The 23,529-nt window shown below is 43.2% G+C and overlaps 1 protein-coding gene across 1 annotated transcript in view; it reads right to left on the bottom strand.

Annotated features, from left to right (window-relative positions):
• ZNF385D (zinc finger protein 385D) overlaps positions 1 to 20,770 on the bottom strand; it is a 335,124-nt gene extending 314,354 nt beyond the window's left edge. Inside the window, exon 1 of the mRNA XM_082655440.1 lies at positions 20,559 to 20,770. Coding sequence (XP_082511566.1) covers positions 20,559 to 20,580 — 22 coding nt within the window. The 5' untranslated portion in view covers positions 20,581 to 20,770. The remainder of the gene's footprint in view (positions 1 to 20,558) is intronic.
• Between the last annotated feature and the right edge of the window lie 2,759 nt (positions 20,771 to 23,529).

The following is a 23,529-nucleotide window of genomic DNA, read 5'->3' as shown; positions in this document are numbered from 1 at the left end:
TTTTTTCACGGCTGTACTCCAACATTTTGAATGTACCATAATTTTATCTAATGGATCCCCTACTGATGTTCACTTTTGTTGTTTCCAGTTTGAGTTTTAAAAATCAACACTGCATTTAACAACCTTATTTATATGTGTGAGTGACCTTATACAGTGTATTCCTAGTAACAAGCTTGTTAGGGCTAAGAGTACCTGCTATAAAAAAACAAGCATATATAAGTATCATCAAAGCACCTTGTACAGAGTTCACAAAAAATGTATTTCCTTGCACACAACTGTGTGTAAGAGTGGCTTTTGCCATACTCAACTTTTAAAAATTTACTAATCTCCTAAGTGAATGACTATATATCCCATTATTTTTACTTATATGTTGTTAATTATGAGTGAAAATAAGTGTAGTTTTATATTTTTACTGGCAATATATTTTTCTTTATTTGTAATGTGTCTGTTCATATTCTTCATTTTTCTTTCGAGTTGTTTGTCTTTTCTTATTGATTCTTATAAGCTCTTTGTTAATTAAAGAAATTGGCCATTTATCTGCCAATGGTGTTTAAATATTGTTTTCCAAATGTCATTTGTTTTTTTACTTAGTTTTTGAATTGTTTTTCCCAAACACAAGTTATTAATTTTATGTAGTTAGATTTATCATTTCTCTCCTGTATAGTTTGGGTTTGTGTCCTGACTACAGAGGCCCTTTCCATTAGAGGAGTATAAATTTATTCACCTGGGCTTCCTTCCATAAACTTATGGCTTAAGTTTTTATGTTTGAACCTTTGTTCAATCTGTAATCTATTTTGGTATAAAGAGTGGAACAGGAATTTACTTTATTTATTTGTCTAAATGTTTAGCCAGTGGTACCCAACCCATGGATTTAATAATTCCTGTTTTCAACAATGAATTGAAATGTTACTTTTATCATAACTTACACCCCCCATATATGTAAGTACTGAGGTTTACTTCTAGATGTTCTCATCTGTATTTTATTACCTATTATTCAGGATCAAATTATTTAATTATTATGGTTTTACGATACAATTTAGGATAAGTATCTCCTGTCAGATCGCTCCTTTTTCATAATTTCCTGGAGTGTTTGCTGATGTTTCTTCTTTCAGATAAATTATTGTATCATTTTGTCTAGTTCACAATTAACTCCTATTAGTATCTTTTGCGCTATTGCATCACATTTTTGGGTTTATCTACGAAGAACCAACAATCTTATGATATTAAATTGTTGGGGGTGGGGAGTTGAAAATACTGATTTCTGGGTTCTTTCCTTGGATTGTCTGACTCAGTAAATCTAGAGTGGGAAATAGGAAACTTAGGAAATAGGAAACCTTTCAAACTCTCCAAGTGTTTGTTCAGACAACTTTGGGAAATACCATCCATGGAAATTCAGAGAAAGGATGTTTATTCCTCTTATGAAGAATTAGGTGGTCTTCAAGAAAAGGTGGTACATTGAGAGTAGACCTTCTGGAAGAATTAGTAAGATTATGTTTTCACATAAAATGTTTAAAGGACAGAAAAAATAAGAGTGAAAAAACAATGGATGGTTAAATTTTCAGAGACACAGAGGCAAAAAAAAAAAAAAAACACTACATGTCAGGTAAGAAGGAAAACTTGAAGCCAAGTCTCAGAAGGGTTAGGAAACTAGCATGGTTCTGCAGAGCCAGAACTTGGGATGAGAGAAGAGGAGTTTTGTAAACATGAAAGTGCAAGGTAAATTGGGGCCGGAACCTGGATCATCCTGACCACGTGAATAAGAAGTTTGGAAGCTCTGCATGAGGAAATAAGAATTGCTACGGCATCTGAATATGTGTGTGCATGTGTGTGTGCGTGTGTGCACGTACGCGCACGTGTGTTTGTGTGTGTGTGTGTGTGTGTGTGTTGGGGGCTATCGGGTCTGCAGCTAAGTCCTGGCCTAGCACAGTGTTGGCTAAGTTGGAAGCATGAGAGAGTAAGTCAGGAAACTCAGTAGGGACGATTACAGCAGTTCACACTGAGATGAACGCTGTGCACAGCTGACAGTGAGGGGTGGAATGAAGGAGGCTTGATCTGCTTCCGGGTTCCTGCAGGCTGTAGTGATTTATTGCTCCAATGAGTCCCACCTTTTCACCCCACATCCACTGTAGGATCAGAGAATCATAGGGCTGGGAGGGACCTCTGAATTCATTTAGAGGCCGAGAAGTGCAGGGATCCACCCAGGTTTAAACCCAAAGCACAGGATGGCAGACAGGAGCCCTGACTCAGGAGTAGAAAGCTGTGAGCTTGCATTCACCCCCGGCCCCCACACTTTGGGTATAACATCAGCCAAGTAACAATGTCAGTTTCCTCATCTACAAAATGAGAAGAACATTCATTTTATACTTTCATTGTGAAGAAAGAATGAGACAATAACCAATTCCCGTGACACCCTGAGGAGGACAAAAGGTCCTGGGAAAGAGTCAGCAGACCTGGATTCTAGGCAGCCCAGCTCCACCACTCACTACTGACTCTATTTGGGTTAAACAATTAAACACATTAACTTCCCATTTTCTACCTATAAATATAAAGATGCCAGGTGTCAGGCAAGATCGCAAGATGCCATCCAGATAGGAGGTTCTTCTAATGCCTGGTACACAAGGCTTATATGATCTCTAGGATGGGAGAGAAGTTTAGATGCTCAAGGAACAGAGGGAAATGTAACTTAGGACATGAGGGAGTGAGTTCTACCCAGTACTCTTTATTAGCATGTCATAAAGTGCAATGATTTACTGATTTCCTTCACTTAATTCTGTTGCTTTGACAGCACTGGGGACTGCTAGGATGGTGCAAAGAGACAGCAGGTAACATAGGAGACCATCTCCAACAGAAGAGGGAAAAGAGGACTGTTCCGTCTCCCTTCCTTTAGGGTAGGGCTGTTAGTACTATTTATATTTTATCAAGGGTGGCTGCGATTGTCCTTAAGACTATTCAACAGCACGGACCAGGGAAGTGATAACCTCCACTTTATAGAAATGTCCCCTCCTACCAAGATTCTACAGAAGTAGCCCAGGAGTAATGTGCTGGGAAGAAAATACCAAAGGGTGGTGTCAACATTTGGCACACAAGATGTCCAGTCAGAAGGTCTTGGATTTGATTCCCATGCCTGCCATTTTCAATCTATTTAGTCTTGGGCAAGAAATTTAACCTTTAAGGGCATCTTTCCTCTTTTGTAAAGTAGAGAGAATGACATCTAGTCCATCAAAACATGATCATTCCTTTAGGGAGTAAATGAATCGATGTTTGTAAAGAGCTCAAGAGCTCAATAAACGGTGATCATCATTACTCTTGGGAGATTTCGGGTCTTCAATAAATATGGCATTTTTACCATAGACACACACTATAGACATTCCAGATGATTTCTAGGCCTAATGTTTTCTAAATGGCAATGATGAAAAAAGAAGAAGAAGAATATGGAGTCAGGAATAGAAGAAAAAAAAATCACTGAAATACAGAATTAGGCAAATGTGCTTTCACCTTTTAATGGCTATGGACTCCAAGGAAAATGAAACTTCCAACCATAGCTGGCTCTAGATCTAACTGAATTAGAGCTCTTTCAAGGATCAGCATTCTAGTTTTGAGGCGAGATAGCACAGCCCCACTTACAAGATGCATTCTTTCTGTTGCCTTCATCCCCATTTGAAAGCACAGGGTATCTCTCGATTTTACGGCATTATTGATTGTTTGAATATTGAAACCAATATCCACATGGAAGTAGCACAAAGGAAGTAAGTGGAGAAACAGATTGGAGAGGGGATTGCAAGGACGAAAAAGCAGGAAGTCACTCATTTTGTTCCACTTTGAGAATTCATGCTCTGAGAAGTCTGCAAGGCAGTTTTCACATAAAGAGGTTACCAGTTTGAAAGCACCCACTCTACTCTTTAATGAAAGAAATATATGTAGACATTGATCAATAAAAAATTTCCATGGGACACTTTGGCAATACGCATGAGAATTAAATATGCCTTCCCCCTAAATTCCACTTCTGTAAATTTACTCTATGGATATATGTGAACATGTACACAAAGAATTATGTATGTCGGGCTTCCCTGGCGGCGCAGTGGTTGAGAGTCTGCCTGCCAATGCAGGGGGCGCGGGTTCGTGCCCCGGTCCGGGAAGATCCCACATGCCGCGGAGCGGCTGGTCCCGTGAGCCATGGCCGCTGGGCCTGCGCGTCCGGAGCCTGTGCTCCGCAACGGGAGAGGCTACAACAGTGAGAGGCCCGCGTACCGCAAAAAAAAAAAAAAAAAAGAACTATGTATGCACAATGATATTCATTGTTTTATTAGTGAAAGAATGAAAATAACTTATTTTTCTTTTAAAAGGGCCAGTAAAATAAATCACAGTATGTTCCTGAATTAGAAAATGGTGTAGCCATAAAATTAAAAAAAAAGAGAAACATCAATATATGCTGCATAAAGCAATATGAAAAACAGGGGACATGGTATGTTTCCATTCCATGTAAAAACAAGAGGGGGGTGTAAACATATACCCTCCCATAGAGTTTATTTTTCCAGCTTTATTCAGATATAATTGACATAACATGGTATAAGTTGAAGGTGTACAACATAATGATTTGATGTGTATATATATTGAGAATAATACTACAATAACTCTAGTTAAAATCCATCACCTCACACAGTTGTAATTCTTTTCTTGTGATGAGAACTTTTAAGATGTACTTTCCTAGAACTCTCAAATATACTATACAGTATTGTTAGCTATAGTCACCACACCGCACATGGCACCCCTGGGATGTATTGATCTTATAGCTGGACCATCTTCATCCACCCCCTTCCCCTTCTGTAGAATGCAGTCTCTCGAATAAAACAGAGTGCACTAGGGTGGGGATAGAAGATTTCGTTTTCACTATTTGCCTTTCTACAATGTTCTCTTTCAAAAACTGTACATGTATCATTACCTTTTCAAAAAGTAAAAATATTCTATTGAAGGTATAGAAAGATGTCATGGTCTCCCTCAGTTCCTGGTGTTCTAGGGAACCCCCCAAAAGTTTGGATTGTTATCTGATAAGAAAAGATCACCTCACACCTGGCACATTGTATGTGCCCAGGAAGAAGCCAGTGAGAAAGAAATTGCTGTTCCATTTGGAAGAGAGTCGCCACTGTGTCAGGAACACGTACACACAGAGGCCATGCCCCCAGGCACCGCTCCTGCACAGGGAGGCCAACTATCAACGCCATCTGCAGTCTGTGTAAGCCTTGACTTTGGAGCATTGCGTGTTCCATGAACAAGACTTCCTATCTCCTACCCTTTCTGGAAGGGAGCCGGAATCTTTCCCTGCTCTCAGTCTCAGGCCCCACCAGCAGGTGGCTGCTTGGCAGACAAGGTGAGATGCTCTCCGCTTGTGTGTTGGTTCACGTTTTAGTTTGTTGCCTCCTTCAAAAACCCATGATCTATCTGCATATAGAGGATGTGCTCCCGGACTCTGGCTTTCAGAGGCTGAGTTTTACTCAAGGTCACACCAAACAGTGTGGCCAGGGTCTGAGCCAGCCCGGCCACTTACTGCTGCCTCTTTGCTTGCACTCTCTGTACTCGTGTTTCCTCATCTGCAAAGTGGCCCTGATCATTCTTCCAACAAGGCCATTAGGAGGAGCGGTGGAGGCCATACCCTGAGAACAGTGGTTGGCAGGGACCAAGCACGTAATAAACCTCAGCTATTTTTAGTAGTTAGAGGGCTGCCTGATGAGTTATCACTGTCTCAATTTACTGATTTGGAAGCTGAGGCTCGGGGCCATTTTTGCAAATTCACGCCACTAAATCGAGGCTTGGCTTGTAAGTTGTGGTCAAAGCCTCGTCACTAGCGCCAGATACGTGCATTCACCAAGCACTTGGCCTCTATTTTCCTGTCTGTGAAATGGAGTCTTTGACTCCATACGTCAAAGAGCATACGTTAGAATGGCAGCAGCTCTGACGACAGCAAGCAGAGATGGGACCAGAGACAAAAAAATCTCCCAATTTGCCTTTAAGATGCTCATAAGTAAAAGTGCAACCATGTTGGAACCTTCCTGCAGTCACATTTTATGCTCGAGGAAAGCAAGAGTAGCCTCTGCTTTGTTGTTCATTTGTTTTCTTGTCTAAAATGCTAGTAGGCAGTGGTTCAGGCCAGGTAACCACTACTGTGGAATAATCTGCTGCTTGGAGCAGCCCTACTTACTAGTCCTCGTAGAAACACAAAAGTGCACTTTGCTTCTCACATAATCGTCACATATTTGGCAGACTAAGTGCTCTGATAAGCGGCTGGCGTTTGACAGGTGAGTGAATCGGCTTTCCCAGGTAAGGACGGGCAAAGCCAGCCACTTTCACCCAAGACGAGGCCAACGGAGCACGGGCATTTCAGTGGAAGCTGCCTTGTCTGTTTGTGTGCCTGTTGTTTTAAGGTTATCTATTGTTAAGACAAGGATGGCTCAGGAGATGGAAAAACAATCATTAGCTGCGGCCGCCCTCATAAGCTGTTACAACGCTCAGAGAAACACTAATGGATAAACAAGGTCAACAGAACACAAGGGGCCAGCTCACAGTGTCCCAAGGTGGCCAAGCCTTAGCCAGGCCTCTCTTCCCCTAAACAACAAGCAAAAATCATTAGTATTGACATTCGGGGTAGGCAAACTGCACGCTGAATGACGAATGACTTCACCCCGGCTTGTCCATCATATCTGTGGGCAGGAGGTAATTTACAAGCTGCCCTCTCTGTACAGAGATGGTGCAGTAAAGATGATCCGTGACCACTTACACTTGATCTTTGGGGTGTTTCTTCTTTTCAGTGATGGAGGGGAGTGCTGAGTCAGGTCAATGTTTTGTCAGGATGAATATAGTAACAGCAGGCCCAGTGCTCTGCGTACACCATCTAAGTCAATCCTTATAAGTATTCTAGGAAGTTTCATTTATCATTCTTATTTCACAGATAGGGAAATGGAGGCTCAAAGAAAGCAAGTCACTTGCCTGAGTTCCCTGTGGGGAGCTGGGTCTTGAGCACTGAAGCTAGGATTCGAACTTGAGCTACTGGAACTAGGGTGAACAATTCATCCCCGTCCTCACGAGACTTCATTTCAGCACCCAAAGTCCCACGTCCTGGGGAACCCCTCAGTCTCAGGCAGAAGTGAGATGGTTGGTCACCCTAAGTTGAACTCTAACTGTGGACCATTCAGTATCTTGTACAACAGAAACAGAGGAACAGAGGTTGGAGACTTAGACCAGATTTTCCATGTCAGCAGAAAGCCGCAGGTCAGCTAAATGATCGCTAAAGATTCCCTACTTAAAGTGTGTTCAGTGGGCCAGCAGCACAGACATCTCCTGGGAGCTCATTGAAAGGCAGAATCCCAGGCCACACCCCAGACCTACTGAACCAAGACCTGTGTTCTAATACGATCCTCTGGGGATTTGTATGAACATTAAATTTTGAGAAGCACAGTTCTAAAATCCTTTCCAGAACCATCCCACTGTGATCCTAAATCAACTTGCACGGCATGAATCTCTTTTGGGTGCCAGCTCTATAAAGGGTCCCAAGGACAGGGGAGGAGGGCTCCTCCCTAGGGACTTCCAGTCTATAAACTGAGGCAGGGAGTGGGCGGGGCAGCACAAAGCAGCTTGCAATCAGGTCCAGACTTCATGCCATGGACTGATTTCCCTCAAGGTAAGCAGTGTGTTGAGACGAAAGAACATAAGCTTTGGGCTCAGACTGACCTGGGTTGGAGTCCTGACCCACTGCCTGAGTGACCCAGCAAGTGGGGACTCCTGGGTCACAGGGTGCACTCAGTAAAGTGGGTTCAAGTCACCCGTCCCGGTGGTTCTCAAGCTGGCTGTCCTTCAGAATCAACTGAGGCGTTTTAAAAGAAATGCAGATGCCTGGGCTCCAGCTCAGAGAAGTGGATTTAATCAGAGTGCCCTGGCCCTTGATGGTAGCATCATTTCAGAGTTCTCCAGGGGATTCCTTTGTGCAGCCAGGATTTAGACCCACTGGCCTTCCTCTTAGGGATGATGGTGAGGGGCTGATGAAGTTACTCATGCCAGCATCTGGGACAAAGACAGACATCCCGGCTCTGCTAAATTCTGCTCTTCAGTCAGTGGTGCCGCATTGCCTGTCAGCACCAGCTCTGCTCTCCACAAATGGGAGCTGACGAATTCTCTAAGGAAACCAAGAGGTCTGTAAAGTCCATGGCTTGGGCCTCTCACAGTGATGTTCTTATTATTAAGCGTTTGATTTCATTTTATTTCACTTATTTTGGCCATGCCACACAGCTTGTGGGATCTCAGTTCCCTGCCCAGGGATTGAACCCAGTCCTTGGCAGTGAAAGCCTGGAATGCTAACCACTGGATCACCAGGGAACTCCCCTATTAAGCCTTCTAAAGTTAGGAAAAAGCAGGCAACACTGCCAACTACTAGAGCTAATCAATGAATTTGGTAAAGTAGCAGGATACAAAATTAATTCAGAGAAATCTCTTGCATTCCTATACACTAATGAAGAAAAATCTGAAAGAGAAATTAAGGAAACACTCTCATTTACCACTGCAACAAAAAGAATAAAATACCTAGGAATAAACTTACCTAAGGAGACAAAAGACCTGTATGCAGAAAACTATAAGACATTGATGAAAGAAATTAAACACAATACAAATAGATGGAGAGATATACCATGTTCTTGGATTGGAAGGATCAATATTGTGAAAATGACTCTACTACCCAAAGCAATCTACAGATTCAATGCAATCTCTATCAAACTACAAATAGCATTTTTCACAGAACTAGAACAAAAAATATCACAATTTGTATGGAAACACAAAAGACCCCAAATAGCCAAAGCAATTTGAGAAAGAAAAATGGAGCTGGAGGAATCAGGCTCCCTGACTTCAAACTATACTACAAAGCTACAGTAATCAAGACAGTATGGTACTGGCACAAAAACAGAAAGATAGATCAATGGAACAGGATAGAAAGCCCAGAGATAAACCCATGCACATATGGTCACCTTATTTTTGATAAAGGAGGCAAGAATATACAATGGAGAAAAGACAGCCTCTTCAATAAGTGGTGCTGGGAAAACTGGACAGCTACATGTAAAAGAAGGAAATTTGAACACTCCCTAACACCATACACAAAAATAAACTCAAAATGGATTAGAGACCTAAATGTAAGGCCAGACACTACAAAGCTCTTAGAGGAAACCATAGGCAGAGCACTCTATGACATAAATCACAGCAAGATACCTTTTGACCCACCTCCTAGAGAAAAGGAAAGAAAAACAAAAATAAACAAATGGGACCTAATGAAACTTAAAAGCTTTTGCACAGCAAGGGAAACCATAAACAAGACCAAAAGACAACCCTCAGAATGGGAGAAAATATTTGCCAATGAAGCAACTGCCAAAGGATTAATCTCCAAAATTTATAAGCAGCTCAGGCAGCTCAATAACAAAAAAACAAACAACCCAATCCAAAAATGGGCAGAAGACCTAAATAGACATTTCTCCAAAGAAGATATACAGATGGCCAACAAACCCATGAAAGGATGCTCAACATCACTAATCATTAGAGAAATGCAAATCAAAACTACAATGAGGTATCACCTCACACCAGTCAGAATGGCCATCATCAAAAAATCTACAAACAGGGCTTCCCTGGTGGCGCAGTGGTTGAGAGTCCGCCTGCCAATGCAGGGGACACGCGTTCGTGCCCCGGTCCAGGAAGATTCCACATGCTGCGGAGCGGCTGGGCCCGTGAGCCATGGCCGCTGAGCCTGTGCTCCGCAACAGGAGAGGCCACAACAGTGAGAGGCCCGCATACCACACACACAAAAAAAAAATCTACACACAATAAATGCTGGAGAGGGTGTGTGGAGAAAAGGGAACCCTCTTGCATTGTTGGTGGGAATGTAAATTGATACAGCCACTATGGAGAACAGTATGGAGGTTCCTTAAAAAACTAAAAACAGAACTTCCATACAACTCAGCAATCCCACTACTGGGCATAGACCCTGAGAAAACCGTAATTCAGAAAGAGTCGTGTGGGCCTTCCCTGGTGGCACAGTGGATGAGAATCCCCCTGCCAATGCAGGGGACACGGGTTCATGCCCCGGTCCGGGAAGATTCCACATGCCACAGAGCAGCTGGGCCCATGGCCGCATGAGCCATGGCCGCTGAGCCTGCGTGTCTGGAGCCTGTGCTCCGCAACGGGAGAGGCCACAAATGTGAGAGGCCCGTGTATCGCGCACACACACACACACACATACAAAAAAGAGTCATGTACCACAATGTTCATTGCAGCTCTATTTACAGTACAGGACACGGAAGCAACCTAAGTGTCCATCGACAGATGAATGGATAAAAAGATGTGGCACATATATACAATGGAATATTACTCAGTAATAAAAAGAAATGAAATTGAGTTATTTGTAGTGAGGTGGATGGACCTAGAGTCTGTCATACAGAGTGAAGTAAGTCAGAAAGAGAAAAACAAATACTGTGTGCTAACACATATATATGGAATCTAAAAATAAGGGAAAAAAATGGTTATGAAGAACCTAGCCGCAGGACAGGAATAAAGACACAGACGTAGAGAATGGACTTGAGGACATGGGGAGGGGGAAGGGTAATAAGGTAGGACGAAGTGAGAGAGTGGCATGGACATATATACACTACCAAGCGTAAAATAGATAGCTAGTGGGAAGCAGCCGCATAGCACAGGGAGATCAGCTCAGTGCTTTGTGACCACCTAGAGGGGAGGGATAGAGAGGGTGGGAGGGATAGGGAGGGTGGGAGGGAGACACAAAAGGGAGGAGATATGGGGATATATGTATATGTATAGCTGATTCATTTTGTTATAAAGCAGAAACTAACACACCACTGTAAAGTAATTATACTCCAATGAAGATATTAAAAAAATAAATGTTCCCCAAACAAACTAATGTACCAGAAGGTTAGTATTCAGGATCTTACACCACTCTGTTTTTTTTAAGGAAAAAGAAAAATTCTGAGCAATCTACCTTGAATGCACCATTTAACTGATAGAGCTTCCTTAGGACACGGCTCCTGAGTATCCCCATAAAACTGTAAGTTACAGCCCGCCATTCCTGGGGCAGCTAATGGAAACACATGGCAGTGATCACGTGGCTTCCGGATTGAGCATGGCGAGGGCATCACTCCCTGTCAGTAACCTCCGCGTTGCCTCACAACAAGGGCACCATAAATTATAAACTGTCGCAGGGCTTTAGAAGCAGGCTTTGAGAGAGATGCTAATAATTCCATACAGGAAGGGCAGAAAGTTTTTTTTAATAGCACAGCCAGTCAGACAAAGAAATCAGTGTTTAAAAGTCGAGCAACACACAGAAGGATAGATAAAAATCGATACCAAATCCCTCTTTCCTTCCCAAGCAACTATTAATAAACTCCCTCAGCTTTCAATGTGTCTGTCCCCATTAGAGTCTTGGGAAGGAAGGAATATGGGGCATGGAGTCTTTATGGAGGTCTCCTGCCCTGATCATTTCTCTATTCTGCCTCTGCTTCTGCCATTTCCCTTCATTATAGAATAATGACAAATAAAAGATTAGAAGTGGCCTGGGCGGTACATCTAATCCCAAAGTACCAGGGGCTATTTGAGGAGGTAACCAAATGCCCCCTTTCTCAGTGCACTCAGATACCTCCACGGGGATGCTAAGCTGCATCGCTGGACATATATTTCCAAATGGTCATGTTTTCAAAATCCACTCTCTTCTTTCTAACGCACTTGGTTTTCACATCCTCATACCAAGGCCAATTCCTATGGTGCTTTGCAGATTATGAAGTTTGTTTCAACCTCTGATTGAATCTCTCTGTCAGAGAGACCCTTTAACCCATCGTATAAAGGGAAAAATTGACACAGAGAGATTCACTAACGTGTCCAATGTCACACTACCAGAAAGTGACAAAGTGGGAACTTGACCGGGGAGGATTGGTGAGGAGTTCCTGAAAGCTCTTCACCTATATTTCTTTCCCTCCTACCTGCATCTCCCCCGAGAAAATCTCTCACTGATAACTGAAATATTTAAAGTGCTACTTAGGGCTTCCCTGGTGGTGCAGTGGTTGGGAGTCCGCCTGCCGATGCAGGGGACGCGGGTTCGTGCCCCGGTCCGGGAAGATCCCACATGCCGCGGAGCGGCTGGGCCCGTGAGCCATGGCCGCTGAGTCTGCGCGTCCAGAGCCTGTGCTCTGCACCGGGAAAGGCCACAACGGTGAGAGGCCCGCGTACCGCAAAAAAAAAAATAAAAAAATAAAGTGCTACTTATATCAGTTGTAAAATCTCCCTCCGGGTCTGTGGCCAATTTGCCCTGAGATCTGTCTCTCAAACTTTGGACTGCCCAGGTGCTGACATGTGCAGGTTGCACTGCCCAGCTGCCTTGTTGGTGCCCTCTGGCTGGATTCCACCAATGAGAGGCAGAGGCTATGCACTGGAGGGTGGGCGCAAGGGAGAAGGCAGGGTATTTCTCTATCTCCCTCTGTGCCTGAGGCTGAATCCTTCCATCCTCAGTGTCTTAGGCCTGCCGCGATTCCAGCTCCTACCAGGAGGCCCTGGGTCCCGGCCTCCAGGACCACATCTCGTCTCTCTCCATCTTACACTACCAGTTTCTTGCTATTGCTAATCTCTGGGTTGCCTCTGCACCCCTCATGGGGCATCTCAGCTCCTCCATCACCCACATAACTAATGACCTGCATTAAAGTCCTTCTTTGTGAATTAGCTGACATGGTTCCTGTTTTCTGGTTCGACCCCAAAAGATATCATCACTTTTAAAAATTTTTACATATTTGTATACTGGGTTGGATATAGAGGGAAAAATCAAGAAAGAATCAAATTTTACTGATGGCTCACCATGGACTTCCTGGGGCTTGGCAGTGGTATATGCCTTGTATAGTTTAGTCCTCAGAAGACAACTGTGGAAAACACATTATCATTATTCTCCTTTCACAGAAAAACCTGGATATCAAAATGTGAGGTGACTTGCCCAAGAATACAGAGCCAATAAGTGGAATGGCTGAGATTCTAACTAGGTTGTTTTTACTTCTTTATCGGTCATGAAATAAAGACCAGGCTGGGACTCCCTTCTTGAACAAATACTGGAGATAATGTTGTAAATATCAAAGTCTGTAGTACAAATGACTTGCACTGTTTTTACAAGCATTGAGTTAAATAGTGAAATAGCAGGTATATGTAACACATAATTAATACAAGCCTTAATACCTAACGATGCTTTGAAAAAACTTTTGGGTTCGCGGGCCTCTCGCTGTTGTTGTGGCCTCTCCCGTTGCGGAGCACAGGCTCCGGACGCGCAGGCTCAGCGGCCATGGCTCACGGGCCCAGCCGCTCCGCGGCACGTGGGATCTTCCCGGACCGGGGCACGAACCTGCGTCTCCTGCATCGGCAGGTGGACTCTCAACCACTGCGCCACCAGGGAAGCCCAATTCATGCCTTTTAATTAGATTTTTTTCTGATTATTATTTGATGTGAAAAAACAAGGCAGAATAATAAAAGTATGGATTAGATTCAGACTTCTGTTATCAATTGTGATTCCACAAAGTCAAAACACACATCCGTCTTAGACCTCAACCATTTTTATTTATTTCTTTAGCTATCAGCTAGAATATTCTTTCTAGCATTATTATTACAAAGAATCTTCCTTTCATAAAAAATATCTCCCTACGCTCTGCTATAAAGAGTAAAGGGCACTGAAATAAGCCTCAAAGCACTGAATTGGAGTCTTGGCCTTAACTTTTACTAGATGTGTGACCTTGAGAAAGTTGTTTCAGCCATCTGAGGCTCAGATTCCTCGTCTAAAAAGAGGAATAATTATATTTTGTCTACCTCCTACAATGGGTCATTTTGAGAATAAAAAATAATAATGTAGATGCATTTTAAAAAATACAAATTGCTCTACAAGGATCATGTTTATCAAAGTACGTTTACATTCATGACTGCGTTTTTATCCTCAGAGCAATCTGCCGCAACTGCTTCCCTTCGTCAGCAAAATGCATTAATATGAAAAAGGTACGTGTGAAGAACAACTTTACAAAAGCCTTGCAAACAGCAGTTTTGCGCAGCCTTAACAAATGGCAATTTTCGAGATTGGTGGCCGTGCTGAGCATTTCCGGCTACTTGTACATAAGGTGGTTCCTGCCTATCCCAGCCTCATGGCCAGAGAAAGCCAACATCTGGAGTGAAGACACAGAAAATGCCAACATCTGGGATAAAGGCACAGAAGCCAAGTGCAGCTGAGAACTGACGTTGTGACCAGGTGGATCGAAACCAAGTGCAATTCTCCCATCTTACGATTTTACGTGTCCTTCCGACATTTTCCAACATTAGTCTTAATATTCTATAGCTTTGTCCCTCTCCTTTTACACTGCAGAGTTCTAGGAAGCAAGAAGTAAAGTGAAACAGAAAAAAAGGTTGTGGAATTTCTTACATTTATTTAAATATCTAATATCTAAGGGCGCGTCCTGACTTCGACACTTGGAAAACAAACAAAAAGAAGCAGCTACTCTTCCAGGAGCAAAGAGGCGTGTTTCTCTTGTCAACTCACATTCACCAGTTTTGCTAGGGAACGTCAGCATTCTGGATCCGCTGAGGAACTGGATTCCCTTCCTCTCTGATCTCCAACACCCATTTCATCTTGCAGTTTCAACACCTATTTGTAAGTGCCTATGTGCCTGGCACTGAGCTGAGCGGGGTGCTAAGGACACCTGAGATTAACCAATGCTCATGCATTGAAAGAACTCTCAGCCCCTAGCCCCATCCCTGCCCCCCAGTCCCCAACTCCCACCAGGCACCGCTGTACTTTGGGGCAAACAGCATTGCTCAGAGCACCAAATGCTGCTGCTGCCCATTTCCCCTCTGACCTTGGCCCAGGTAACTTTTCTCCCTCCTCCCTACTTACAGAAAAGCGATTACTGCAAGTGGGCAGAAAAAAAAAAAAAAACATAAAGAAGAAGAAGGGGTTCAGTTCATCCCATTCAGTGCTATGATACAAGTTCATATGCATTTCAGTTGTCAGAATCCAGAGGGATTCACGGAAATGCCTTCAGTTTTAAAGGCTGTGCAAACCTGGAGCTCACATTCAAAGAAGGCTGACTTCCAGCTGCTTTATAACGATTTTAACGGGACAACAGAGCAAAGCGTCTTCCTATTTTCAACCCTAGCAATTTGGTTCAAGCGTGATCTCAGCCACTTTAAGCTTTGATATTTCTAGCCACCTCTTATGCTGTATTTTCTCTTAATGCCACCAATCATGTGTGAAATTCTGTTGCAAAACTAATCTTTGTGGGAAATGATATATAATGACTTCTTTAAAGAGAGACAGAGAGGGCAGTGACTATGACCTTTGTTGTTTTTTGACATGCTTTTCATAGTGTAATACAGATGGAAACAGCTCTTTCTCAAGGTCAAAGTCGAAATAGTTTTCTGCTTATACAAGCATCCCTCTTTCTTAAGCAGGAAAAGCCTTGAAAATTATCCTCATGACTTGACTTTAAAAACCTCTAAGGTATAGAATGGTTGATAAAATCAATACTTAAAGTTTTACCTTTCAAATGATGTGAAAAGATTTACGAATATACAAAAGATGTGAATGAGAAATAAAATTTGGGTATTTATATAACAAGGCACTGTTTTAGGATCCAGTGTTACACTCACACAAACACGCACACGCACACACACACGCACACATATATTCTAGCCAACACACCTGGTCTTATCAAGGGAGATTTCAGTCAAAAGCAGCTGTGACCAAATATTCTGCAGTGGAAGTCAGAAAACACTAATTTAAATTTTTCACTTGTTTTTTGGAACAATTATGCCACCCACAAAAGGGTAACTTTGCAAGTCGTCATTATCTCATGAATTTTGGAACTTGTCCCTTAAATAAACTCATCTCGTTTCCATGTAATTACAGCAACTAAGAAGGCCCTTTAAAAAAGAAGAAAAACTTAGCTCAAAATTTAAGGGTCCTAATTAAAGAATCCATGTTCCTGACATTTTGATCATCCTTGGAATTTGGTTCCCGAAAATGAGAAATTCCTATGAATCTGAAAGAGAAATGTCTTGAGAGGGTTCTCTTAGATTTCAGTTTCCTGCATCTGATGCTTTCTGACAATATTCACCTGTCACATCCGCCATCCCTGTTATGTAGTAATTGATTGCATGTCATTTAGCTTAATTTGTAATAACACACAATGGTAATGACTTCAAACTTCAAAAAGGGTAACCTGGACGAACAAATTCCTTCCTGAATTATTCTCTCCCGCTGGCAACCTCGGGGAAATAGAAACACGTCCAGAGTGCCTGAGGGACTCAAGTAGACCTAATTCCCCATAACAGATCACCTAGTACCAGCTAATTAGGATGAGTTAAATGTTTCCACTGAAAACACACACACAAAGAGGAATGTTTTTCTCTGCTGCCTGCTGTTTTCTGCTCATTTCCTTCCTTGTAGCCTTGCCGCCTAACTGCTTTTCTAACACAACCAAAAGTGTAAACGCTGACTGGAGAATGTTCTAAACATCCCAGCGGAAAAACAAAGTCCTTCCTATGACAATGTATAAACGTGTCTATTATAGGCAGGGGAATAGGCTGTTGGTCTAGAATTTTCCTACGAGATCTTTTTTTCTAAGTGTTGTATTAAAAGCTTCCTCCATCAAGTATTTCTTGTTATGATATGCACAGCGCTAAGTCTTTTTCAGGTTTTTCTAAGGCATTTTAAGGAAGACAGCTGATTCACAATTAGCACCACGCTGCACTTGAACGGCTCATTCGCACTTTGTAAATTTTGCTCGCCCTTTTCTCCAGGTTTAATGAATATGCCATGAATAGTAGCATTGAGAGGGAGCTCTACTGTTTGTCTCAAGTTCTACTCATTTGTTTAAGATGCAGCCTTTCTTTTTGCAGCAGGATTCTCAGGGAGCAAGCCCTCGCCCCTGCTTGGCTGTAAGTACCCCAGAATCTCCATCTGGTTGATTTTCGGGCACATCGAATTTCCTCAGTGCCATCAGGCTCCCATTTTCTCTCCTGATGGCAAAGGGCTGTGACATGACACCTCTCTGGCAAACTGTGGACAGTTTGTGAGGTTGGCAGGACCACGGGCAGCCATTCATCACTCCAGCAGTGGAGAAATGTGTGCAGCCAGATGGAAGGGGAAGATGATTCAGACATACTGGAGACAGTACCTGGTTACAGCCTTCTGCTGGGATGTACCTGCCCTTCATGCCAGCACTGTCCCCTGACCCAACTGTAACCAGGTGGCATGGGGCAGGTCTGCTGTACTCACAGCCAGCCAGGACCGCTCCCTTCATCCAGTGAGAAGTCTCCCAGCTGCTTGCTGTTATTTGCGGATCAATTTTTTTTTAATTTATTTTCTTATTTATTATCTCTAGGTCTCATTTGCAAACCGGGGATCATAATACTACTTTTTTTTTTTTTTTTTTTTTTTTTGCCACATGTGGGATCTTAGTTCCCCAACCCGGGATTGAACCCGGGCCCTCAGCAGTGAAAGCGCAGAGTCCTAACCACTGGACCACCAGGGAACTCTCTATTTCCGGATCAATTGTTAACGGTTCTTCATCCTCGGCACACGCCATTTTTAAGTCTGTCAAATATTCCTGCGGGTGGAGAGGGTAACTTCACAAGTCTTTATGATTTTCCCTTGCTTTTACAGTAAATCCCAATCAGGTTGCTTGCTGGGATTTCTCCTCTCTTCTTTCTCCCGTGTGAACCTGATTCTTAACTCCAAGTAATGAAAGCGAGATCGACAGAATAAGTAACAAACGTATCCACGGTGACTGAACAGCAAACTCTTAAATTACTGTGCAGTAAGTGCAGATGAACAATTATTGAAAACACTGCACTAAAATTTCAGTGGGAGATAAGAGTGAGGCTTAAGTCATTAAAAGGGTCCATTAGCCTCGTGAGTCTGAGACAGCACACTCAAAACACGAGTTATTCTGGAGAACTGGAAATATTACTTATTCCACCAACTTGCACACACACAGCTGACTCCAACTGAGAAAGGACAGGGTCACAGTGTCCAGCCCCTAAGGGGAAAGGGTCTACAGAGAAGCAGAGGCTGGGCCAGTCTGTCCAGGCAATGAGTCTTCAGTTAAACTTGAAAGGTGTAGCAAGCGAGCAAAACTGACAAATTAGATTATTTACAAGGGAAGTAAATACCCTCCTTGCATATCAATTCCCAGGGTGTTAGAGTAACACCATGCTCTCCATCACTCCCTGCTGGGGACACAAATAAAAGACTTCTGACACCTCTACCCCATTCCCGCAAATCACCAGAAAAAGCCCAAGAATTCAGCCCTGCTTTCCTTTTGTCCCTGTTCTCCCTGACCTGATAAACCCTCTGCAGTTCAAATATGAAGAAGAAAGTCACGGGTGACCAAACTGCAAAGTGAAAGCACTGTTTTGAAAAAATTACCTGAAATAGCTACACACACATAAATACACGTATGTGCCTACGTACATACACACAGACATACATACTGTTAAGGATTTGCAACATTAAAATGCTGTTGAATCTTAACACGCCTGGGTCGTATTGTCAATTCTGACCCTAGATCGTGGACCACACATTTTATGAGAGACAGGTGGGCTCCCAGAGCTCTGGATGCCAAACAGCTTGAGCGAGGGGCTGCATAACAGAACCTGAAAGAAACAGCATTCCTAAATACACACGATTTCCTCCGAGAATTAAAACCGTATCTCACGCCGGAATTATGGTAAGACCGAACCGTGCTCATGACACAGAGGGCAACTTTAGCCTTGCCTTTAAAAGAGTATAGTTTCATCTGAAGCAGGACATCATATTTCAATGTGTGCTATTAAAAACTTGCATTACACAGTGAAACTAATTGCCCTGTGAATCACCCTGCTTTACAAAACGGCTGGACTAGCATGCAGTTAATAATACGAGCTAGCCCAGTGAATATTTCTCCAAGAGACACAGGAAAATCCAGTACAGCACGGATGGCCTCTGGACCAGTACTTTTACACCACTGCTCTGGTTAACACTACATCCTCACCACCATCACCTTAGGCATTGTTGCAAGAGGTTGAAAACTTAAGCTAAAATTAAAATCTTCCTTTCCATCTCTCAAATACCAGTACAGATGCTGAAATGTGATTTTGTCCAAAAGGCATATTATCTTTACAAGCTTTTGAGCATGTCAAAAACATTCACAATAAACACTTGCTATTTTATGAATTGTCAATTCACACGCTTACCACCTCTATCACTACCCCCTGGAAAGAGTGTTAACTCTGGATTCTGCTTAAATGTGTCTCTCAAATGAGGAGCCTTTCTTTAAAATCGATTTTAGTTATTTTTAAGACTTCTTTCCTAACATGACGCAAATTAAAGGGAAATCAAAACTGCTGTCAAGACAACTAAAAAGCACTCAGCTTCTGCATACTTTGGCAAACGTTTCAAAGGCTCGAGCGAACAAAACAAAGCAAACAGTACGCACAGCAATAAACAACCGAGAAACTAATACTGCCCCAAGTTTCTCGAAATACCTCTTTAATTGAAAAATGACTCTAGCTTACATATTTCCAAGCAAGGCAACTGATCACCCAGAGCATTTGCATCATGGAACCCTCTTCAGCTGCTCTCACAAACCTTTTAATATCAGAGAGCTGCCCTTAGGTGATGATGCGGGATGAAACTTACAGAAGGAAAGCATAACTTCAGGGAGGAGGAAAGGATATTCCGTCTAATCCTTGGCTTCGTATTTAGGGAAGGGTTTTGCCTTCTCCCCATCAGTAAGTTGCAGCGTTACAGTGCAAATGTGCAGCTCCCAGCCCACTTACACTGCTCCACTAAGAGCCCAGATCTAAGCCTCAACGTGTTTTCTGGAAGGGCAGGCAGCTCCGCAGAAAACCTAAGGGAGGTTTCCACCACGGCACGCAACTAAACTGCACAAACATTTAACAGCTCCGAGATCTCTAAAGGTTTAAAATAATATGCATTTTGTGCCAGGATGCTCTAGCTGGATGGAAAACTGGGATGCTGTGGAAGGGTGCTCTCAGCTGTCCAAGCACCGCACACCAAAGAATGTTTTCTCTCCCTTTCTGCCTCAGAATTAGGGGAAAACCAAAATGCTTAATGAACCGTAGATATTGACTAAGCTTCCACAGCGTCCACAGTACAGAACTTTTACATTCCATTGAGTTTGCCCATGACTTTCCCACGCCGCACCATTTCTCCTTCCTCACCTAGCTAAAAAAAAAATCAACTTCATCACACAAATCAAGGCAAAGTTTAGCCACCTTCACCCCTGCCCCTTTCCTTTTCCAACTTCAACTCCTCTACGACTAACAAACAGCCCCGATCGTAGCACAAAGGAAGCTCCTAGGGCTGCACCAGCTGGGTCCTCCAGTTGCCTGCTGAAGGTAGGTTTACTGGAATAGATTCTCGAGGCTTTGCCGAGATTTTCGAAAGGGCTTGTCTGCCCTGATGAAGAGCTGGGCACCCTCAGCATGACATCATCAGCGTGAACACTCACCAAAATACATTATGCTTCTCATTAATCAGACAGCCGGAACCCCACCGCGGCGTCTTCAGCATCAGCTCGCACCCAGGGCTGCCGCGCAGAGCCAACCCGTTTCATGCTACATTCGGCGGAAACGTCCCCGGCGTGGAGAGCAGGGGCGCCGAGCGTGCCGCCTCCGCCGCGGGATGAGCGCCTCGCGGGCCGCCTTTCCCGGGCTACGGTCCCCGGCGGCTGGAGCGTGCACTCGGGCTGCCTGCTGCACTGCCCATCCTTACTGTAATCCGACTCCTCCTTGCGATGTCCTTGCTGCGCCTGTGACATCAGGACTGAGAGTACTACAAACAGACCCCCCCCACACTCCACCCCACCCCACCCCCGGTTCGCCGCGGCTCCGGGAGGTGCTCCGATTGCCTGCCTGGACCAACCATGGTGCTCGGGAAGCGTTGACGAGCCCAGAGACCTGGGAGGGGGCGGAGTGAGGGGCGCGGGAGGCTGTCTTAAAGAGAGAAGGGTCTCCAGAGCCACTGAGGCGCGCACGGGGGGAGAAATTCACCGCCGGGGGGGGGGGGTGGGGCGGGAGGGGACAGGGTTAAGGCGACTTCTGTCACTGACGTGTCATTAGACACACTTTTATCCCGCCCCTCCCGCGAATGGCAGCATCCCCGCCCCAACTGAGTCTCCCCTCCCAAGTTTAAAAGGCAGTAGGAAGGGGAATGGTGCCTTGTGCCTGCATTCTCTTTGCTGTAGGCTTGAGGGTTGGTTGTCGTCTGTGATGGTTTACCTAAAAGACTCCAGGGACCGTGCTAGGGTAATACAGGTTTCCACTGAGAAGTGATCAGATCACAGAAACCCAGCAGTTGGTGAAGAGTTGTTTTTATTTCTTGAGTATTTTCTGAGCTAGGTTGATAGAGAAATGTAAAGAAAAATAACTGGTGATGAAAGTCACCTCGCACCTGCACGAGATCACATTTGCTGCCTCCCGAAGCAGGTAGTAGAAAGGACACTGAGGCTGAAATGATCCCTGACCCCTAAAGGGGAGAGACATTTTAGCCTGAAAGATAACCAGGATTGTGTCATAATTCAAGTCTGGTCACCAGTATAATATAGACACACACACACAAGCACTCCCATTACATTTGAGATGAACAGTCGAGAAAGGCAAAGCTTAGCAAAGAAGCTTAGCCCTTACATAGAAAAGGATGTTAAAAAGAAATCCCTGAAAGCTGGACTGATTAATATTTCAATGCTCTGCACTGAAAATAAACCCATAGAGCAAGTTCAGTTTCATAAGGGCTCATCTCTTTGGGGTCCAACTTACCTACTGGACCATTTAAACTTAAACATTTCTACAAAAATCTATTAAACTAAGAACTGAAGATATTGATAAACCATAATGGAAAAGAATATAAAAAAAGAAAAAAGCAAATAAAATTTTTAAAAAAATAAAGAACCGAAGATAAAGAACTGTAGCCTATGGAAGCAAGCAATTGATATATTTTAATAGGAGTTTTGGTAAGCCATGGTAGCCAATATTTCTCCATTGTGATATTAAAATATTCCATGGTCTTTCCTTGCACAGTTCTGTGTCTGTTGATGGGTTTAATACACTGGGGGGGGGGGGTGCTGAAGCTCATAACAGCTTGCTCTGCAATCTTGCAGTGGATTACAAAGCATTTGGTGAATGCAAATAGATAATCATATATAAGTCAGAAACATTACAGCGAGTCTTAGGATAAATCTGGTGATGCTCTTTTAGAAATAGTCTTCATTTAAAGCAATTTGGAGGAAGAAAATGTCAATAGTAAAGAATATTTACTTTTTTTACTCCTATTTTAAAATTAAAACTAAAAAGAATGTTACAGGAAAATCCTGAAGAAAACACATAAGTGGTTTTCCTTTTGGACAGATGGAAATCATCCAAAAGTACAATTATTGGCCTTTCCCTCAGGCAAAAGAACCATCTGTGGTAGAGCTTATTCCTGAAGCTCATCAGGTGTCTTGACGGCCTACGTGGGCTAGGGGGCGCTGTAGTTTAATGTTAGAGTTTTTGGTCCTTTCGACTTCCTGTAGTTAGAAGGTGGAAGCTTTTAGAGTTGCATTTAAAACAGGAGATTTAAGATACTAAAGGACTCTCTTAATAATTAATAACACCCTTGAATTTGTGTGGCATTCTGCAGTCACAAGGTCTTTTCACTTATGTCATCTTCCTTGCTAACAAACTGAGATCTCCAAAGGCATATATTATAATCACAAGAACCTGAGGCTCAGAGACTTTAGGCAACTTTCTCAATGATGTCAGTGAATGTCAATACAGAATAGTTGTCTTACTATGTGTATGTTGACTTTATGTTCAATTCCCCAGCAGAGCTGTTTATTCAAATATATAAATTCTAAATTTTCCGTTTATAATGGCTCAGGTAAAGATCTCCCCCAATCATATTACATCACTGCATGTTCCAGAAAAAAAATATATATTTATATGGTCATGAAAATAGAGGCAGAGAGCATTTGGTACTAGAACATTCCAACCTCTGCCGGGTCTGAAAGAGCAGTGTCGCCTCTGAAAGAACATGGCATCCAAGGAGCTGAGTGTTACATTCATACAATGGAATTCTGTTCAAAGAAAAAAATGAGGGTGTCTGCTTTATTTAAACACGTGTGTCCCATTCACCTCCAATTCAGGGTTATCTGGAATGTCAAGACCTCCGATAGAAAAGTTGCTTATTTCTGGATGGAACACAAGTGGTTTTTATTTTACTTGTATACTTATTATCGTTCCTTCTAAAATTACTTTATGTGTATATATTATAAAGAAAAAATGCGACTATTTTTATCTTGAAACAAAATAACATCTAAACAAAGGCACAGCTGAGGTTGGCTAGACGTAGGGTTGTGGACATGACAGCCGTGCCTGAGAGATGTGCCCATATGTCACCCCCAGGAGAGGACCCAGCAGCTCCCAGGGAAGGACCTCGTTCACACC

Source organism: Grampus griseus (genome assembly GCF_964374135.1).
Source record: "Grampus griseus genome assembly, chromosome: 5".
In the NCBI taxonomy this organism is placed as follows: domain Eukaryota; kingdom Metazoa; phylum Chordata; class Mammalia; order Artiodactyla; family Delphinidae; genus Grampus; species Grampus griseus.
The sequence above is the reverse complement of the archived record's forward strand: the minus strand, read 5'-3'. Positions and strand labels throughout refer to the sequence as shown.